The 21,208-nt window shown below is 38.4% G+C and overlaps 1 protein-coding gene across 2 annotated transcripts in view; it reads right to left on the bottom strand.

Moving 5' to 3' along the window:
* Positions 1-708: 708 nt before the first annotated feature.
* The window catches only part of HTRA3 (HtrA serine peptidase 3), a 51,551-nt gene continuing 31,051 nt past the window's right edge, over positions 709-21,208 (bottom strand). The window contains exons 4-10 of one of the 2 annotated variants that reach the window (XM_044680272.1): positions 19,283-19,477; positions 15,853-15,885; positions 14,132-14,251; positions 9,293-9,296; positions 4,021-4,069; positions 3,378-3,473; positions 709-1,931 (exon numbers count right to left, since the gene is read on the bottom strand). In XM_044680272.1, coding sequence (XP_044536207.1) covers positions 1,766-1,931; positions 3,378-3,473; positions 4,021-4,069; positions 9,293-9,296; positions 14,132-14,251; positions 15,853-15,885; positions 19,283-19,477 — 663 coding nt within the window. In that variant the 3' untranslated portion in view covers positions 709-1,765. The remainder of the gene's footprint in view (positions 1,932-3,377; positions 3,474-4,020; positions 4,070-9,292; positions 9,297-14,131; positions 14,252-15,852; positions 15,886-19,282; positions 19,478-21,208) is intronic. The other variant, XM_044680271.1, reaches the window with a different exon arrangement.

Here is a 21,208-nt window from a genome sequence, read left to right as displayed (position 1 = left end):
TAAGGTCTCTCCCAGTTCTGCCATTCTAAGTTCTAAAGTCTCTCCCAGCTCTGATGTTCTATATTCTAAGGTCTCTTCCAGTGCTGTCATTCTAAGTTTTAAGGTCCTTCCAGCTCTAATGTTCTAAGGTCTTTCCCAGCTCTTCCATTCCAAGTTCTAAGGTCTTTCCCAGCTCTGCTATTCCAAGTTCTAAGGTCTCTCCCAGCTCTAATGTCCTTAATTCTAAGGTCTTTCCCAGCTCTGCCATTCTAAAGTTCTAAGGTCCTTACAGTTCTGATGTTCTAAGGTCTTTCCCAGCTCTGCTATTCTAAGTTCTAAAATCCTTCCAGTTCTGCTATCTATATTCAAAGATCCCTCCAAGCTCTGCCATTCTAAGTTCTAAGGTCCACCCCCCCAGCTCTGATACCCAATGCTTTATAGTCTTTTGTCCATCTCTGTCCTGACCACCTACATTCTGTGTCTCATCCAGTTTGGCCACAGCAAGTATCTATTAAAAACAACTAATTTACTGTTAGGAAACAGGTTGACATAAAATGGAATGGCTGAAGAGCCCCAGAATTCTTTTCTTGAGTTCCTGCATTATTATACATGGCTTCTTGTTGGATAAAGATCCCCAAGAAAGGCAGTGGCTGCTGAGAAGGCTCAGGAAAAAAAAATGAAGCATCTGGCACGGATGTACGAACAGTTTGCTTGTAAACTTTAATATTTTCTTACAGTAGAAACATACAGTACAAGCTACACTGAGTATTCATTTTACAGTAAAGCCTGCCAATATAATGTAAAACTAATCTATGACCAAAATGTGAAAAAAAATGGCATGTTATTTTTTCACATCATCTGCATCTTTTTTCATATATATGGCATTAATTCTATAAGAATCATTTACTTTCTTCTAGCACTGCATGGCCAAGGTGTCAGCTGCTACAACCAATTATCACATTTGTTCCTCCTAAGGGTCACAAGAAGGACAATAATGCATTGGTGGCAAAAGGATTGGATTAGGAACCGGGTGGCCTAGGTTCTGGTCCTCATTTTGCCACTAACAGTGAGACCTTGGCCAAGTCATCCCTCCCTTCTGTGGGCCTTGGCTTCCTCATTTTTGGAAAGAGGACTTTGTACTAGATCATATCCAAGGTCCCTATCAGCTCTACAAGTCTATGATTCTGCCACAAATCTCTCCACTCCAGTCCCTTATTAAACTCAAAGTGGAGAAACCGTGTCCAAGTATGATTTCACATTTAAGAGGCCATGAAAAGCACAGCTTTCCATCAGAAATGCTTCATGCTACAGCATAGAAATTTGGCTCTTAACCAATCTGATAGGACACCCCCCTTTTGAATATGGTCTCCTCACCAACAATGGGGTTCCTGGAGACTCTGTTATTTTTCTTGAATGACACTCAAAAGCTTCTGTACAAGGAAAATATCGTGACTCTCTACTTTTTTTCTAACACTACAAATAATTTTAAAATATTCTATCACTAAAATTCAGAACCATTGGTTCCAATTTTGCCTTTGGTTGTTATTGTTTGGAGCAACTCCAACAGGCAGTATTTGGGTCTCCATTAAAGGCAAAATTTGGTCCATCGTTTTAATTCTGTGACATTAGAATGGGTTGTCCCTGTACAGAAATGGCTCAGGCTCACACATATTAGGCCACCTTGCTGTTAGTCAACAGGAAATGGTATTAGTTTGAAGAAGAGGTATCCGACATTCCAGAATCCAAGAAGTTGGCAATAACATGTAGGGAATCTCCACTCCTTCCTCTACATGACAACTTCAGGCTCAATATTAAAGAGCAAATCATCATTTCCTCTTCGAACTTCAAGTAATAGGGGTGACTCCTTCATCACAGCTTCCTGTAGCTCACTGGAGTTCTTCAAAGGCCGGCCATTTACTTTAACAATGATGTCACCATCTTTGATTCCACCTCTGAAAAGGAGATCAATTGGAATAATTTCAATTCACAAATGGCTTAAGATCAGGGGTTTATCTATGGCTAAGATTACTTATTCTTACTCTGGTAGACTTAGGGATGTTTTTCGCTTCTGAAAAACACGATATGGTATGATGGAAATATTATATATAACAGTGATTCCCAAAGTGGGCACCACCGCCCCCTGGTGGGTGCTGCAGCGATCCAGGAAGGTGGTGATGGCCACATTTTTTTTTTTAATATTACATTCTATTCTGAGTTCAATAAATAGTTTCAAAATTTCCAGGGGGCGCTAAGTAATATTCTTTCCGGAAAGGGGGTGGTAGGCCAAAAAAGTTTGGGAACCACGGATATATAATTACCCTCATTCAGATTTCATCACTTTTATCTTTGAATATTTTAATAATCTTATTAATTCCTCTGCTTCTAGTCTTTCCTTTCTCTAATGTGTTCTTCACACAACTACAAAAATAACCTTTCTGATATATGTTGTTCAGTAGTATCAATCATATCCAAGTCTTGTTAACCCCGTTTGGGGATTTTCTTAATAGATCCTGGACAGATTTAGCATTTCTTTCTCCAGCTAACTTTATGGATGAGGAAACTACAGCAAGCAAAGTTAAGTGACTTGCCCAGAATCACATAGCTTGGAAGTTTCTGAGGTCAGATTTGAACTTGGGAAAATAAGTGTTCCTGACTTATTGTCAGGATAGAGAGCAAGGCACTCTATTTACTGTGACATCTAGCCCTCCCTAACATATATATATATATGTGTGTGTGTGTGTGTGTGTATACACACATATGTATGAATACGTATTATATATTACATATAACATAATATATTTATAGAAATAAATATCATTTCTTCCTCAAACAATTGCAATGGTTATCCATTGCCTCTAGAACAAAATTCAAACTCTTTTATGTAGAATTTAAGGCATTACATAATTTGGGTCCAAACTAGCCTCATTTTACAATTACTCTCTTTCCACATATCTCCCTCCTGAATTGGGTCAGAAGGTCATAAAATGTTAGTGCTGGAAAGGCCTTAGAAAGAATCTAGGCCAAATGAGGAAACTGGATCCCAGTGAAGTTAAGACTGATGGGGTCACTTGGCTAATAAATAGTAGAGCTGAGATTCAAACATGGTTCCAGATCCCTGACTCACAAATCTCTTAATTCCCAAATCAATATGTTTTTCATTATTCTCCACGGCTTCTTCCAAATGATCAGCAGTTCTATGATCCCAAACAACACATGCCAAAGTAAAACAAACATCTCAACTGAGCATTCCCTTAGTTTTATCATAAAAAGTAAAATAAAATCACACATTGATACTCTTTATCTTGAATAATTACAAAACACAAGTTAAACTAGAGTCAAAAACCTAAATTGGTTGAAGTGCCTGAATGATGGCATCAAAACTACGTTTGCTTGCTTACCTCTGAGAAGGTGAATTTGGGACGACCTCATGCACATAAATCCCACTACTGACATCAGGAAAATCGGGATTGTTATCTTTCAGTTCTTCCACCAAACTGAGAAGAGATTAAGTTATAAAATATTGTCTTTATTATTTTTTTAAGGCCCACACAAGAAATCTGAGGCTCAGGGACAGTTGAGGGGAAGGTGGCACAAAAGACATGACTAAGATTTTGAAGAGAAGGAAGAAATAAAACTAAATTGATTTTTAAATTTTTTTTTTTTGTTTTCAGTGGACAACTTGGATAAAGCCTAGTGGCCCTCAGAAATGTCTTTGAGGTAAATGAAAGAATCGGTGGTTTCATTAAAAGTGGCTGTGAACGAAATCCCTCCTTCAGAAGTTCAAAGAAATTAAAGCCTTTTATAGAACCAGAATCACCCTGGAACCTAGTCTCATGTGGAGAAATCATAGAGGTAATACTTAGTCATAGGTTGGATGAGCTGCCTTTGGAGGTCCCTTCCAGCCCTGAAAGTCTACCATTCTATGATTTGATCATGAGCCAGATTAGTTATGAGCAGGGGAATGAATACACAAGGACAACTGTAATAGTACTTAACACATAAAAGCTCATCATGGGGTTCCCAGACCCCTCAGACACCTACACTGGTGTAATGGTCCGCATCCGTATGCCAATGAAGCGCTTTTTCACATCTGGAAAAGAAAGGTGGGATATTGTTAGTTTCAGGTGATCATTTTCTGCTTTGGTAATGAGTCTAGCAGAGCTCCCCAAATGGTCACATCCCTCTTTTGCACCCTCAATTGTTTGAACAGGAACTTGGTCTATTATTCATTTTGTGCATGATACAATGGTAGTACATGGTTTAATGGGAACAGCCTTGGTTCTGGAGCCAGAGCATCTGGGTTCAAATCCTGCCTCTGAGGCTTACAAATGATGTGAGACTTTGGATAAGTCAAATGAACCATCCTGGTCTTCTTTTTTCCCCATCTATAAGATATAGGGAAGACCAGACGTTGGAGGATGACTCCAAGGTCACTTCTAGTTTCGGTCCTAGAAGCCTATGATCTTGGCTTAATGACTGTCTTACTGTATTTAAAGGGATGCCAAGTCAAAGATTTGCTCCGTTTGACCTAAGAGGACAGAACTAGGAAAAGATGCAGAGAAGCTAGTTTCAGTTTAACGTAAGGAAAAATTTCATTTACAATTGCGGGTGTGGGGTGGTGGTGGTGGTGGTTGGTGGCTCAGTAAATCCCTTAGCACTCTTCTGTCTTGAAACCAGCACACAGTATTGAGTCCAAGACAGAAGGTTATTTAAAAATCCAGTTAATGGAATGGGCTGCTTCAGGAAAAAGTAGGCTCCCAGTTATTGAAGTCTCATTGAAGATGCTACAAAGGGGGTTTTGTTGACCCATCCTTTTTCCAGCTCTGAGATGCTGTGTCCCTTCTAGAGCTAACATTCTTGGGAATCTTAAGGATTTATTGAACATTGACCTTATGTCTAGCCAAGCGATGGGGCTTGTTGTTCAGTTGTGTCTGACTCTGGGCAATATGGTGTATGGATATTACTTGGCAAAGATACTGGAGTGGTCTACCATTCCTTGGTAGATTAAAGCAAACAGAGGTTAAGTGATTTTCCCAGATTTTCATAGCTGGCAAGTGTCTGAGGTTGCATTTGATCTCGGGTCTTCCTGACTTTCTGCTGACTGAGCCATTGAGGTAGCTTCTGGAAATTAGGAGAACTCAAAGATGCATATGATGATGTACTGATCTTATAGTTCCCATGGAAAAAAAATTTTAATGCACAATTTGAACAATATTTTTTATTTTTTATCATAAAAATAGCAGTCTAGTCACCAAAAATAGAGGGTGACCCAGAAGTCTTATTGTGGTTTTAAGTGATAAAGCTATTACGTTTTAATAATATTAATAATTTAATTCTTATTTTTAAATAAGTTTTATAATTTTAGCTTAATTGTTTAAAAACACACTAAGACTTTGAGAACATCTTGTATTATTGAAACTTAATGCAGCAGGATTGCTAGGCAGAAAACTTTGTTCTAATCCATTGACTTGCCTTAAGCAAGTATATTAAACCCTGGACCTCAGTTTTCCCATTAATCAATGGGGATAAATGGTATCTTCCTTGTCTCCTAATAATGTCATGAGGATCAAATGAGGTAATGAATATGAACGAGACTTTTATATTGTAAACTAAAAGCGCTACTCTCAATGGGCTTCTTTTTTTTAAACCCTAACTTCCATCTTAGAATCAGTACTGTGTATTGGTTCCAAGACGGAAGAGTGGTAAGGGCTAGGCAATGGGAATTAAGTGACTTGCCCAGGGTCACATAGCTAGAAAGTGTCTGAGGTCAGATTTGAACCCGGGAACTCCTGTCTCTAGTTCTGGTTCTCAATCCACTGGACACACTATGTGCCCTCACTGGGTTTTTTTTTTAAAAAAAAAGATGTCTTAATCAGGATTTTCCAAGCTTCATTATTATAAAGTCATAGATAATATCATCTCTAGGCAGGTAGAACCTTTTGAAAAATCATCACGCATTTGAGAATACATGTTTCCCATTTATTTAACCCAACTTTTATTCCCTGAAGATAGGACTGTGGCACAGTCTACACTCTGCTTTGTCTTTTGGGTTGTTTGTGGGCATGTCACACTTTGACTGTACTGTAAATTATATGTAGACAAGGAATCATGTTCTTGTAATCTCTGAATCCTTCCTGCCAGTGCCCAGATCACCGGCATAGGTTCTCAATAAATTGAATTGCAGTGTTGAACAATGTCCTAGAAGTCATTTAGTCCACTCTTCCATGCAGAGCTCAACTCCCTGATATACAGTAATCCCAACTGTGCAAACATATCCAAAGATAAAAAATTCACTACTCCTGGGGGCCCATTCAATTCTAGAATTGATTTCTAGAGAAATAAGTTTCTATGCTCTAACTGTTAAGAAATTCCATCTTATACTGAAGAAAAATATATCTCCTTTTAACTTCCACTCATTAGTACTACTCCAGCCCTCTGTTGATCTGATGAACAATTTTATTTTTCTAAAACCCTTACCTTCCACCTTAGAATCAATACTTGCTCTCAGTTCCAAGGTAGAAGAGTAGAAAAGGCTAGACAATTGGGGTTAAGTGACTTGCCCAGGGTCACACAGGTAGGAAGTAACTGAAGTCACATTTGAACCCAGGACCACCTCCCATTTCCAGGCCTGACTCTCTATCCACTGGACCACCTGGCTGCCCCTGATGAGTAATTTTGCACATTAATTACAGTCGTGTCATCTCAAAGAAATGATATAAACACGCCAAGTCAGGGACACACATATTTTAGCCAACAAATTAGTTCTACTCTGTGGGTAAAACCTTTTTCTTAGAACTACTATTCATTCCTAGGGGTGAATGTTGCCTTAAATTGTTAGTAACTAAGCACCCTCTCCCCTGGCAGTGTCGGCTGTCAGTGGGTAATGACAATAGCAGACATTGGGTTTTAGAGTTAGAGGGTCTGGACTTGAATGTCAGCTCTGCTACTGAGAAAACCATTAACCTCAGCAGGTGTCAGGTTCTTCATTTATCAAATGAGGTGGTTGAGAAAGATTCCCTTAAAGTTCCTTTCTAGCTTTTAATCTATGATCCCGTATCTCTGTTTGCTGAGTACTAGGAGAGATATTGAGGTAGGATATCAAGTTTAGAAAAAAAACAAATCTTCCCTCAAGGAGTTTATAATCTAGAAGGGGAACAAGACATACATGTTTAGCCATTTTAGTTGTGTCTGACTTCTTGACCCTCTTTGGGATTTTCTTGCAAATACACTGGAGTGGTTTGCCATTTCCTTTTCCAGTTCTTTTTACAGATGAGGAAACTGAAGCCAACAGGGTTAAGTGATTTGCCCAGGATCACACAGCTAGAAAATATATGAGGCCAGATTTGAACTCATGAAAATTAGTCTTCCTAACTCCATTTAGGAACTCTATTCACTATGCCATCTAGTTGCCAGAAGGCACAGATAGCTACAGTATACACAGTTACTTGATAAGGGAATTGAATGATACAAAAAGAAACAAGCAAACCAGTAGGTGAGTTCTGTGTGGGGTGTAGGCTCCTAGTAATTAAGTAAATTAATAAACTTTGATAACCAGTGTATGCTTAGGGAAAGAGCATGTTCAGGTTAATTGGATGTTTTCTATTTAATAAAGGACCAACTAGACAATTCTCTTTGTTTTCTGATTGTTGGGGAAAAAAAACTGTTCATGATGTGGTGGACAAAGGACTGGATTATGGACCGTGGGACAATGGCTCTGGATTCTAGCTCTAGCTTTCCCTCCTGGAAATGTGATCCTAGGCAATTCATTTCTAATCATTGAACCTCAGCCTCTTCATTTGTAAAATGGGAATATTATCAGCCCCAAATGCATCATGGTGAAGATGAAATGATGCAATGGGTGTGAAAATGCTTTAAAAATTCATGTTTAATCATTACTCCCTGCTTTAGTATATTTAATATATTATCAAATATATTTTATAAGTATATATTTTATTATTTAATACATTTTATTTAAATATATTGAATAGATTTACTTAATCCATTTAATATGCTGAACACAGTGAATCTTTGAGTATTATACTTTTTTTTTTGCAAGCAGGTATACAAGGCCATCACACTATATACATTAGGTCCTATTGTTCAGGGCAGCGACTGCAGAAATTCCAGGAGACTTTTATAGTATAGAAGAGAATTCTAAGTAAATACTATGGCAATTTTTCCTAAAAGTGAAGAGTGAGGGGGAGTCCTATTTATCAAATGTTTCTCTTGCAGTGGTAGTTCAGATGATTCCTATCCAAAGTATCAGGCACCTCCGCCTCATTAACTGGGAATGGCCACCTTACAACAAAGCCTCTCTGGGGTCAGATGATACCTCATTGATGAGGTTTTATTCCAAAGCTCTTCTGATTTCTAGTTGGGATCATAGCAGTGCTAACAGAGCTTAGAACAGTAGAACAGTACCTGGTGCATAGAGAAGGCTTGCTTAATGCTTAGTGACTGTGGATTAGAGAGCAGCTTGGTATAGAAGATCCCAGGGACATTGCAATTGGAAGTAAGGAAATCTGGGCTTGAGTCTTAATTGCTACTTTCCAGATCTGTGATCCTGAAGAAGTCATCTACCTCCAGTTTTCCCATACGTAAAATGGGACTGATTATTGATATTACCTAAACAGCCATTATTCTAACTGATATAATGTATGAGATCAGGGACATAAAGTACTGGACAGGGTAGCTTAGAAAAGACTATAGAAATGTGGACTAATTTAACTACTCTACAAAACTCCCCTTGAGAAAAAATTAGAAATAAAAAGACCACAAAATCCAGAATCAGAAGAACCAGGTTTGAATCTCAGTTCTCCCTACTTCCTATGTGAGAAATTGGCCAAATAATTTCATTGCTCTTAGACTCAGTTTCCTCATCTATACAATGAGGGGTCAAAGAGAGAGGTTGAGCTAGATTATGTATAAAGGTGTTTCCAGCTTTTAATCTTCGGGTCCCCTAGGAAGAAGGAGTGTGGGTCAGGAAGATTTGCCTTCAATCCTTGCTTCTGAAATCTACTGGACGGGTAATTCTGTGCAAATCACCTCTCAGGAGATTGTTGAGGACCTCTCAAAAGTTCTCAGGACTCCAAAAAATTCTTTTTTTTTTTAATTAAAAAAAATTTAAACCTTTACTTTGTGTGTGTGTGTGTGCTTTTTTTTAAAGAATTGATATCAAATATTGTTACCAAGACAAAAGAGAGGTAAGGGCTGGACAATTAGGGTTAAGTGACTTGATTGAGTTAGACTGATTAAGTTACTTCACAGGACTAAATATCTGAGACCTGATTTGAATCCAGGACCTCCTGACCACAGGCCTGTTGCTCTGTCCACTGTACTACCTAGTTTTCCCCAAACCAGGAAATTCTTAAGACATAGTAAACCAAGTTGACCTTGTGTGTTTGTAGAAGGAATTTTCCTTTCCAGTTTCTCACACAGATTTGGACCTAAAAAACAACCCAACAGGTTTGGTATCTACATGGTCCATAGAGGTCTGTGAGGATGGATTTGCTGCCATCACATCAGGTAGAATGATGTTACTTTGGGGAAAACATATGCAACATGGAGCTCAAGAAGGCACTGTATTCTCTGGATGTTTCAAATTATTGTTATTATTGTTAATCATTAAAAATACTATGGTTGACATTTATATAGAACTCTTGACAAATCCTCCTTGCCAAATTATTTATGCGTCCTCAAGTAAGAGCAAGGGAAATGAGAGAAAATGAGAGAACAAAGCTGAGGTCAGGAGGACCGAGATAGCTGGTAGCTATCAAGGCAAATGTATTGAAAGTTACATATATTTTTATAGGGGGAGAAAGCAAGCTGGGTATTTTGCACAATTTTGTTCAATGGAGTCTCAGGCTTTGCCCTCCTACAAACTCTAGTTACAAATTATTCTTTCACATACATGATCTCATCCTCATAACAGTACTGCGAAGTAGGTAGTTTAAGAATGGCTAAGTCCATTTTATAGATGATAAAATTGATCCCCCCAAAAGAAACCTAAGTACCCAGAATATAATATGTAATATAATAACTTAATTTGTATGTATTTATGTATATTTGCATGTTGGCTCCCCTGTTGGATTGTAAGCTTCTTGAGGCCAGGGACTATCTTTTGTCTCTTTTTTTTATACTCAGAACTTAGCACAGTGCCTGGCACATAGCAGGCACCTAAAATGTTTTCATCATTGTTAAGTCATTTTCCAGTCATGCCTGATTCTTCATGACCCCATTTGGGGTTTTCTTGGCAAAAATACTGGAGTGGTTTGCCATTTCCTTCTTTAGCTCATTTTACAGATGAGATAACTGAGCTAGATAAGGTTAAGTAACTTGCCCAGGGTCACATATCTAGTAACCTGATTTGAGGCCTGACTTGAACTCTAGAAGATGAATCTTCTTGATCCCAAGCTCACTATTCTATCCACTATATCACCTAGTCTCTTAATTGATTATTGCTTAACCAAATTTCTTGTCTGGCCATAGGAGCAATGATTGCAGAAAGAAAGACTTCAACTCAGAGTCAGAAAAAAACTTCTTAACCCTTAAGTTTGTATAAAAGTAGAATTGGCTGCTTAACTTTGGAAATAATGATTCTTCTATTCTTGGAGGTATTTTGAGTAGAGGCTGGGTAGTAGAGGGGATTCTTGGCCAGCTACTGGTTCTCTGTATCATATGGATGGAGGCGATGCCCTTGGAGCTCTCTTCTAACTTCAAAATAAATGAGTGTAGGGTTCTTAGAGCTAGAAGGGATTTTGAGAGATGATAAACTAAGGCCTTCATTTTACAGATGAGGAAACTGGGGAACTATGAAATTAATTGAACCACAAAGTCACATAACTAGTAAAGGGCAGACCTGACACCAGGACTCAGGTCTCCTAGCTCTTTTCATACCACTAACAATGAGTCTGTTGTCAAATTCTTTCTTCAGTCTCATTAAATTCTCTATTGGGTCTAATCTACAGCCCAAAAGACTGGAAACCTTGGCATGAGCTTCGAAATGACCAAATGGTTTCCACTTTAAGGGCCAGACATTACACCTGAGGAGCCACTCAGTGGTTTTCCAGAGGACCAGCAGGGAATGAATCTATATCCCTTCTCAGAATAACTCACATTTCCATGTGCTTAGGACTCACAGATGACCACTGTCAATGTTGGTCAACTTCCACATGTATCATGGGGTCTCAAGAATTTCAAAAGTGGTATTAACTATTCACACTGTAAACAACCAATGAAAGCTTCATACCCAGTATATATTACACCAAACTTCCCAGTGAGAACTGTGACAAGTAGAGACTTTAAAGTCTCTTTAATTTAAAATGCAGAGATAAAAGGACTTTGGATCAACAGAGTTTAGAGTATCTTATGCTTTTATTAAAGGAAATAGCAGATCTTTGAATCACTTCAGTGACCCAAACTGTGCATGCTTTTTAGTAAATGGAAAATGGCTTAACAAAATTTGGCTATATTCTGAGGAATTACAACATTAGAAAGTATTTTCCTTTACTGGTAGGTGAGGTAATAAACACTATAAAGGACAGTATCTGCTCTGTAAGAGCTCATGTTCCTAAATACAACCATGAACCCCCACCATTTGTTTGATACTGTCTAGTGTACACAGAGAGAGGGGGCAGCACCCCAACTTCTCTCTGGTTAGACCATATTTGTGCAACTGTGTCCAGTTTTGGGGTTCATGTCTTTGGAAGGAATTTGACTAGCTAGTGAGGGGACTGGAAACCATATCATATGAGGATTAATTGAAAGGAACTATGAATGTTGACCTTGGAGAAGAGATAATTTGGGGCATGATAGGCACAAGAAAGAGCTTATAAGTATCTTCAATATATGGCAAGTTCCTACATAGAAGAGGAATTATATATTTTGAGAGGCTCCAGGGGGAGATACTAAGACAAATGGGTAGAAGATACAGACGAATACATTTTAGCTCAACATAAAGAAGAACTTTCTCATAAGAGTTACTCAAAAGTACAATATGATACTTTAAGGTGAGGTAGTTAGCTCCCTGTAACTTATAGTGTTCAAGAAGGGGTTGGATGGGTACCTGTTGGAATAATTTAGAAGAGATTCTTGCATTAGGAGGAGAGTTGGTCACCTCTACCAGAGAGAATATGATAAGAAGAAGAAGACTAAAATGGAAATTGGACATGATAGCCAACCATGTGACCTTGCACAACTGCATGGGGCTCAGTGTTGTTAGATGGTGGGGTCCCAAGGGAAACTGGTTATGGTTGATGACTTCTCTTTCCCAAATACTTATGATGGCATCTGAACTGGAGTTTTAAACTGATGGAACCCATCTGAAGTAAGCAGCTGTGTTAGAAACGTAGACGTTGAATTTCGGAGAAGCGGCGATGGGAAAATGACAACAAAAATAATGACCACTGATACAGAAGGTGCTTTAAGGTTTGCAGAGCTCATTACAGACATTATCTCATTGGTCCTCACAACAACCCTATGAGGTAGGTGATTTTATCCCCAATTTACAGTTGGGGGAACTGAAGTTTAAAGAGATTAAAGCCTTGCTTAAAGCCATAGAGATAGGGTCAGATGCAAGACTCAAATACAGATGCCCTTATACCCAAGAAATAAACAGCTGAAACTAGAGAAGAGGTTAGCTCAGCAGAAGAAAAATCAGTAAGGAGAAGAGAAATGTGGGGGGAGCAGAGATGGCTATGGAGAAAAAGGACCAGTTGCCTGAATTCAAGATGAAACATTATTGGACACCACTGATTTTATTAAGGGACCCAGCAATAATACATTCCACTTCTCTAATTCTTTACTGTTCTCCAAGCTCTCTGACATCCAACATATTATTGTTTCTGCAAAAAGACCTATTAAGGAGGCTGAATGTAGATTTTACAGATCAGGAAGCTGATGAGGCCGAGAGAAGAAGAAGTGATTATTTAGGGGAAAAGGGAGGAATAAAACAATGATCCTTCTTCCTGTCATTACAAAGAGAGGGGGAAGGATTTGTTGCTAATAGCTAAGGAAATAGTTAAATGGAGGAGACCAATGAATGAAGGATTATTAAATAACTAGGCATAAAATAATAAGGGACTAATGATTAAGCAGTGAGTGCTCCTGGAAAGAACTCAGGCTCTGGCACCAGGAGCTTCAACTTGAGTTCTTGCTTTCTGTTTTACAATCTTAGTAATATTGGGCAAGCTGCTTCCCTTTTCTTGACCTCCATTTCTTTTTCAGTAAAATGAAAGCATGGGAGAGGAGGGAAATTGGGTGGCCCAGTGGACAGCGTTCCAGACCTAAAGTCAAGAAGGCCTGGGTTCAAATTTGGCCTTAGACACTTCCTAGCTGTGTTAACCTGGGCAAGTCATGTAACCTCATTTGCCCAGCTCTTGCCCTTCTATCTTAGAATTGTTACTATGACAGAAAGTAGGAAAAAAAATTTCAAGAAAAGAAAATGAAGGTGTCGGAGTAGAACAAGAAATCCCAACATCCCTTTGGATGCCTTCGGCAGTCTGGTGGAGCCTAATCCTTCATGTTTTTAATTGCATAATAGAAAATACTTAGGATTACAAAGGAAATTATTTTAAATAGTTATCAAAATATTAAAAAACAAACAAACAGGTTCATGGACCCCCAGTTAAGAATCCCTGACCTGGGTGATCTCTAAGATTCTACCTTGCTCTAAATCTTATGATCCTATGAGATAAGACTCTTGATGACAAGGAAGGAAGAAGATGGACTTGGCTGTTACTTAAGTATGGGGTGAAGTGGTTGAGGGAGCTGGGGCTGAAGCTGGAGATGACTCACAGTGTGTCAGAACTCTTTGCAAAACCTCAGGCTGGAGAACAGGGAGTGAAGCTGGTACCAAAGATAAGACAGGCAGCATCTTTGTACTGTAATATGCTTGTAGCCCAAGGGACTATTTATCTTCTGCTTTGGCTCCCCAGGAGAAGAGAGTTGTTGGACTTGGCACTGACTTGTCCCTTGTCCAGGACTGGCTCACATGCTTTTTTCCTAGGTGCCAGCCTCAGTTTTGTACCCCCAAGTTAACTGGCCAAGGCTGAGGACTCATTCTTCAGGGGAAGTGGACATTTTACAGGGAGGGTTGTTTTTGTTTTTTCCAATCTTCCGAGGGTTGGTTTTTCTAAGGTCTCCAAGCAGGGACTTTACCTTTATTTTGCTTGTCATAAGACTCGGTGAGGAATCGTGTGATACGATCTGAAGGAATAGCAAAGGAGATTCCAGCTGCAACTTTTAATGTGTTTATTCCAATGACTTCTCCATCCTGTGCAAAGAGAGTGGATTAAGTGGTCACTAGAGGACAATAAAGCAAGCCACATTGCCTGCAACTTTTAAAAGAAAGATAAAGTTAGTCCAGGTTTCTAAAGGGAACAGCTGCCCAGTCACTATAAAATGCTTGCCCAAAGTATCCCTTTAAAACTGACCGCTTCACTTATAATGGCCAACTTCCCATTTTATTCTCTCCAAACTCAAGGAAGAGCTGAGTGACCCTGAACCTGAGTAGGACCTTTAAATGAATGAGAGTGGGCTTTCCAAGGGATGCCTTGGGGGGAAAAAAAAAGAGAATGTCAACCTTAGAGATGCATTTTACAGATAAGGAAATGGAGGCACAGTGTTGTGTTTCCTACTATCACATTGCTAGAAACATTCATACTTTTTCTTTTCACTTACACTAAATTCTGAATAACCCATGTCATAGTGTACTTAGAACCACAGCGCTCTGGAATAGATCTCAGAATATAGAACACAGACCACAGATGGTAAAATGTTAGAGTAGATTGTTTCTCAGAGATCACCTGGTCCAAACACTATTTTAACAAATATAGAAATCGTGGCTCAGAGAGATGAAATGACTTTCTTAATGACTTAATTTAACTTAATGATGCCGAAGACCTTGACTCCATCTGATGGTTCAACATCAGAAACTGATATGGTTTTATCAGCAGAAATGATATTAAAGAAGAAGAAATCCCAACTGCTTTGCTGATGCATTCTAAAGACAATGAATTTTCCCATCTGACTTGAAGCTGAACCTTCCATGTGTGTTTTTTCTCCTTTTTGAGAATGTGAGAGCAGGGGCTGTCTTGCTTTTCTTTTGTATTCCTATGGCTTTGCGCAAAGTAAGTGCTTAATAAAAGCTTTATTCATTCATTTCTTTTTTTTAAAATTCTTACCTTCTATCTCAGAATCTATACTACATATTGAGTCCAAGAAAGAAGAGCACTAAGGGTTAAAAAATGGGGGTTAAGTGACTTGCCCAGGATGACATAGCTAGGAAATGTGTGAGGCCAAATTTGAACCCAGGACCTCCTGTCTCAATCCACTGAGCCACCTAGCTGCCCCCATTCATTCATTTCTGTATTTAAAAAAAGACAGTTTCCAACAATGAATGTCCCTTACTGTCTTCCATTTCCACCCTCGATATTTCTTCCATGCAGGCTGATTTTGTCACCTCTAGTTCCTAGACACAGGGCAGCTAGAGGAGTTTTGGAGGAGGAAGTGCCAGCCTCAGGGTGTGGGTCCTAAAGTTACAGGAGATGTGAGTGAGGTGGGGACCCTCCTTCAGTGGAAGTCTCAGGGAATCAAGCAGGGTTCTAAATGTCCCACAGTCAGGCTTCTTAGAAACAGCTCTAAAGCCAAAGCTCATAATAGTTTCTCCTCTTAGCAGTAATGCTGTCTGACATTGAAGACTTAATCCTGTTTTATGTGGAGACTAATGATCCACTTGGTGGACTGTTTGGGCCCTTTGCCCTGCCTTCCCCATCACGCTCCTTCTTAGTAGTCATGCCTAGGCTCATTAACAGGAAATTCATAGAAATTCAAAGAGACTTTTGAACTAGAATCAACTTTTAATTGTGTACTTACCAGATTAACTAGTGGTCCTCCTGAGTTTCCATACTATAAAAAGGAATAAAAGACAAATATTATATTTTCTACTTTAGAAAAAAATCATTTTGCCTATATTAAAAATATAGTCAAAGTCCACCATGAAATGTTGGAGCTGGAAGAGACCTTTGGACTACAGAGCACAGAGTTATGACCTTGTATCTTTGATTTGTCTTCTAATCATGTTATCTCCCTAGTTAGAAGGCAAGCTTCTTGAGGGCAGGGACTGGATGTTGTTGTTGTTGTTGTGTTTCTTCCTGTAGTATTTAATAAATGTTTGTTTAAGGACTGATTATAGTTGGAAGGTATAGAAGACACTGTAGATAAGACCTGAAGGAATCTTAGAATATGGACCATTAGAACTGGAAGGAATACTAAAACATGATGGGAGACTCCTCAATTTTATAGAGGCTCAGATATATAAATTGACTTGCCCAAGGTCACATAGCTGATAAATGGCAGAGGTAAAGTCTCCTACTTCCTAGTTTGAGAACTTAACCAGCATATCACAGTGCCCAGTTCCCAAAAGGGAGCTCCTAAAACTTTCTTATTAAATGGCAGATAAAGGTGTACAGTCTCCCAAGGTGGTCAAATTTGGATGGATGAACTTTTGATCTGTTTATTAAAAATCCAGTCTCATTAGGTAATCGTTATTTTGTAGGTGGTTACAATCTATTTTCATGGACCTTTATAAAGTGTGAATCTTAAAAATCAATCATAAAGAACTATATAAATGTGGATTTTTATTCATGTAGAAAGTCTGTGAAGGTTCAAGGATGCAATACTGAGTTCTTTGTCACAAGAGATATGTGAGTGAAAGCATCTTGTCTCTGTTTTCCTAATTAAGTAATATATTTTTAAAAATCACTCACATCCCTTCCCCTAAGCCAATTTTAAACACTGCAGCTACCAATCATTCATTTATCCTAAGGTGGATTGGGAGGGTAGAATTTAGAAACTGATTTGTCTTGAATGAAAGGCTCTGAACCACATCATTTTTTACAATGAACATCATCATCTACAAACCTAAACATTCAAATAAGAACAAAAGGAAGGATTGTAGATAAGCTGTGAATTTCTGCTGTGTAGAATTGATTTTTTAAGGTGTGTATATTTACCACATCTCTTGTGAAGTTTTTGTTTTGTTCTTTTAAACTTCAGAAACATGCTGACAGCTCTGCATTCATTTGTTCCTCTGGATCAATGAGCCCTCAATAAATGCTCCTGATTTGGGTAGTGGTTAAGCCTTAGGAACACTTTGGTAAGAAACATCCATCCATCATTCACTCCCTATACCCATGAGGGAAAAGGTTGAAGCTTTCTGGATCCCAAGGTAGGAGGCATCTTTCCAGATGAACTAACAAGTATAATTTAATAGTCAATGCCAAAAATAATGATGATGATCTTTTAATGTTAATTTTCTATACTAAACTGCAATGAAACCATCTTTCTGCTCAGATCAGCCCACATCTGGAATATTATATTCAATTCTGGGCATGACATCCTGGGAAGGACATTGACATATTGGATTAAGTACAGGGCAGAGTGACCAGGATTTAGAGGGAACTGGAAATTATGGCATATGATGACGAGTTAAAGGAAGTGAAGAAGTTTAACCTGGTTTCTTAAGGGACACATGAAAGCTGTCTTTATATATTTGACGGATTGCCTTGCAGAAGAGGGATTAGTTACCCTCCAGAGAGGAAAGCAAGTAGATGATAATATAAGAAAGAACTTTTTAGGCATTAAATCTATAAAATGGACTTCCTCTTTCCCTATGTGGTGAGTTTCCCAGGACTCTCAAATGTCCAAGAAGGAGATGGATGATCGTTTGTTAGAGATGCTATATGGGGAAGGTGAACTGAAGTCTCTTATTCATCTACTTACCTACTTAGTTTCATCATCTGTAAAATGAGGTTAATAGTCTGCCCTATGTATATGACAGTCTGTAGCTCATAAAATGAAGAAGTCAGTTCATTTGGAATATGCCCCATCCATGTTCCCAAAGGATTTTGTACCATTTCATAACATTGCTTCTTTTGAAAAGATAGACGGTTATTTGATCCATTCTTAGACTCGAAGCCTGCCTTAATAAATTTGAAACTTGAAGCAACTGGACCAAATAGGTTTGGCAGAGCCTTAACTTCAGGTGATGTGACTGGTACTTTCCCCCCTCGGTGCTGAATTTAGAAGGCACTGACAGTGCTTTCAGCCCTTTAGCAGAATGGAAGCAACAGAATTTAACACCTAGTTAGCAAGAATAATTAGTTAAAATAGGAAGCTAAGAAATGAGTTCTTTTCTTGCCCAGCTCTCTCTCCCAGATTTCCCTTCCAAGAAGGCTTCTCTGTTGCTAACCCTAGGCAAAATTTATGGAATTTGGTCCAGGCATTAAAAATCCTAATTATGGCTCTGGTTCTTAGCTCTTCCATACAAATGTGAGCCAGCTAGGTGGTTAAGTGGAATGAGAGCCAGGCCTAAAGATGGAAGGTCTTGGGTTCAAATCTGGCCTCAGATACTTCCTAGCTGTGTAACCTTGGGCAAGTCACTCATCCCCCATTGCTTAGATCTTATTGCTCTTCTGCCTTGGAACCAATACACAGTAGTGATTCTGAGACAGAGGGTAAGGGTTTTTAAAACAAAACAAAACAAAACAAATGTGTTATATATGCCTGTATATATACACATGTACATATATATGTATATTATATATGTATACATAGACACCTGTCTAAATATACATATACACATATAGTTCTCTCTTAAGCCTTCCTCTGATGCTTCTTCATAGTCTTCCAGTAACTGTAGATCCTTGAAGGCTATACATAACTTTTGTAAGATCCCACCAGGCTGAGAAGACTTCATTTATGGGCCAAAGGTTAGACTTAGGTATTTCTTGTAGGAGAATTTCTTTAGTTAAATGTAGAAGGAATCTATGTAATAGGGTAATGATTTTTTCCCTAAAGGAACTCATCAAGAGGGTACCATTACCAGGGACCAGCCTCAGAGTCAGGGAGACTTAAGTTCAAAAGGATTGGAATTCAGTCACTTACTAGCTGTGTGACTGAGCAAATCACTTAAGCTCTGTTTGCTTCAGCTTCCTAATCTGTTAAATGGGGATACTAATAGCACTTTACCCCTAGGATATGGTATAATACTTGTAAAGCTCTTATCAAAGTGCCTAGACATGGTAAATGAAATATAAATGTTATTTATTATTATTAAAGTGCTGAGTACTGTGCAGGCACATAGTAGGTGCTGAATAAATATTTGTTCTTCCCCCCATCGACTTCTTCTTGGATTGGCAGAAACTAGTCCATTTGCAAATTATTCTGGCCACCAAAATGATTTTGGACAGCTCAAATATAGCCATTAGCATAAGATGTTATCAGAGTTAAGGGCATGACTTACATTGATGATGGCGTCAGTTTGAATGTAGTCCATGTCAGAATCCTTAAGACCCAGTTCCTTCCCATCTCGCTGGGCTGTGCTGACAATCCCTGTTGTGACTGTGTTTTGTAAGGCAAAAGGACTCCCGATGGCCACCACAAATTCTCCGGGCCTCAGGTCTGTGGAATGCCCCAGCAATAAGACAGGTAGTTTTTTCTAAAGAGAAAGTTGAATAAAGGAAGATGAACACCAGAATTCATTCATCCAATACATGAGTCAGATTTCTTAGGAAGAGAATAATGAGTTTCTTTTTAATTGTATCAATGGTTTCATGAACGTAGGGAGCTCCCAATAAAGGACCTCCTTTCCCAATGCCCATCAGCCAAAGCTCTGCATCTTATAGTCTTATACCTCAGGATATAGATGGATAAAAGTCACTTGAATGGCATCATATATAGAGGAAAGGCAGGATTCAAACCCAGCTCTCCCTGAGCCTGAGGTGCTACTATCTTTTTTAAATTTTTATTAATTTATCTGTTTGTTGGCTACATCAAAAGTCCCACATAGCTCCTTCCCTCTCCTCCCTACATCCCCCCTTTGACAAAAAAAAAGTATATATATAAACTCTTTTGTTTCTATTTATCAATTCTTTCTCTGGAGGTAGACATTCACGAGTCATTCTTCAAACATGAGTTCTGTAGTTGTATTCATAATTTCATGAAGCCCTTTCCATATTTTTTAAAATCAACTGATTGAGGGCAGCTAGGTGGCTCCCTGGATAGAGAGTCAGGTCTATAGAAGGATGTTTCATAAAAATCTGGCTTCAGATATTTCCTAGCTGTGTGACCCTGGGCAAGTCACTTAAACCCAATTGCCTAACCCTTACTACTCTTCTGCCTTGGAACCAATACTTAGTATTATATAGAAAATATTGATACTTAGATTATAGAAGGTAAAAATTTTAAAAATAAGTAAATTAATTAAAATTAAAATTAACCCATTTGTCATTTCTTATGACACAATAGTATTCTATCATAATCATATGCCAAAATGTATTCAGCCATTCCCCAAATGATGGACATCCCCTCAGTTTCCAGTTTTTTGATGCCACAAAGAGAGCTGCTATAAATATTTTAGAATATATAAGTCCTTTTCCCTTTCTCCTGATCTCCTTGGGAAACCATGCACTTTCAAAGAAAGGTAAAGGTAATACACATTCGCCTACCAATATTAATAGAAACAAAATAGTAACATGATATTGTTGGTATCCAGATAAGAATAAAAACTAGCATTTAATAGTATTTGCAACGTGCTTTACATATATTTTTTCATTTGATTGTCAATCCTAGGAGGTAGGTGCTATTATTATCCCATCTTTGTAGATGAGAAAACTGAGATAAACAGAGGTTAAGTGACTTGTTTACAGTCACACAACTAGTGTCAGGAAGGATTTGAGCTCAGGTCTTCCTGATTCCAAGTCCATCATTCCATCCATAGTATCAGATACCTACATGGATTTATTATTATTTTGGAGTCGGGAGAAATCTGAGTCAAATCCTGACTCTAACATTAAATAGCTACATAACCATGGGTGAGTAATTCCTTCACATCTGAATCTCAGTTTCCTTTACTATTAAATGGCCACAATGCTTTCACTCATTACCTTGTGGAGAAAGTGTATTGTAAATTTTAAGTTCTATGTAAATGTGAGTTATTATTATTATTATTATTACTATTCATATGGCATTTGGTAGAGTGGTTTTGGGGGAAGTAATATGGTATAAAGGAAGGAGAACTGGCTTTGAAATCAGAAGATATGAGCACAAAACCTACCTTTTCTATGTATTCTGCTAGTATGACTTTGGGCCATATTTTTTCCACGTATAAAATCCCTTTCTTCTTTCAATCAGCTTCCCTATGAACATCACAGCAGCCATGTAGGTAAGG

Source organism: Gracilinanus agilis, chromosome 6 (genome assembly GCF_016433145.1).
Source record: "Gracilinanus agilis isolate LMUSP501 chromosome 6, AgileGrace, whole genome shotgun sequence".
NCBI lineage: Eukaryota > Metazoa > Chordata > Mammalia > Didelphimorphia > Didelphidae > Gracilinanus > Gracilinanus agilis.
Note: the sequence above shows the minus strand (reverse complement) of the source record. Positions and strands in the feature narration are given on the sequence as shown.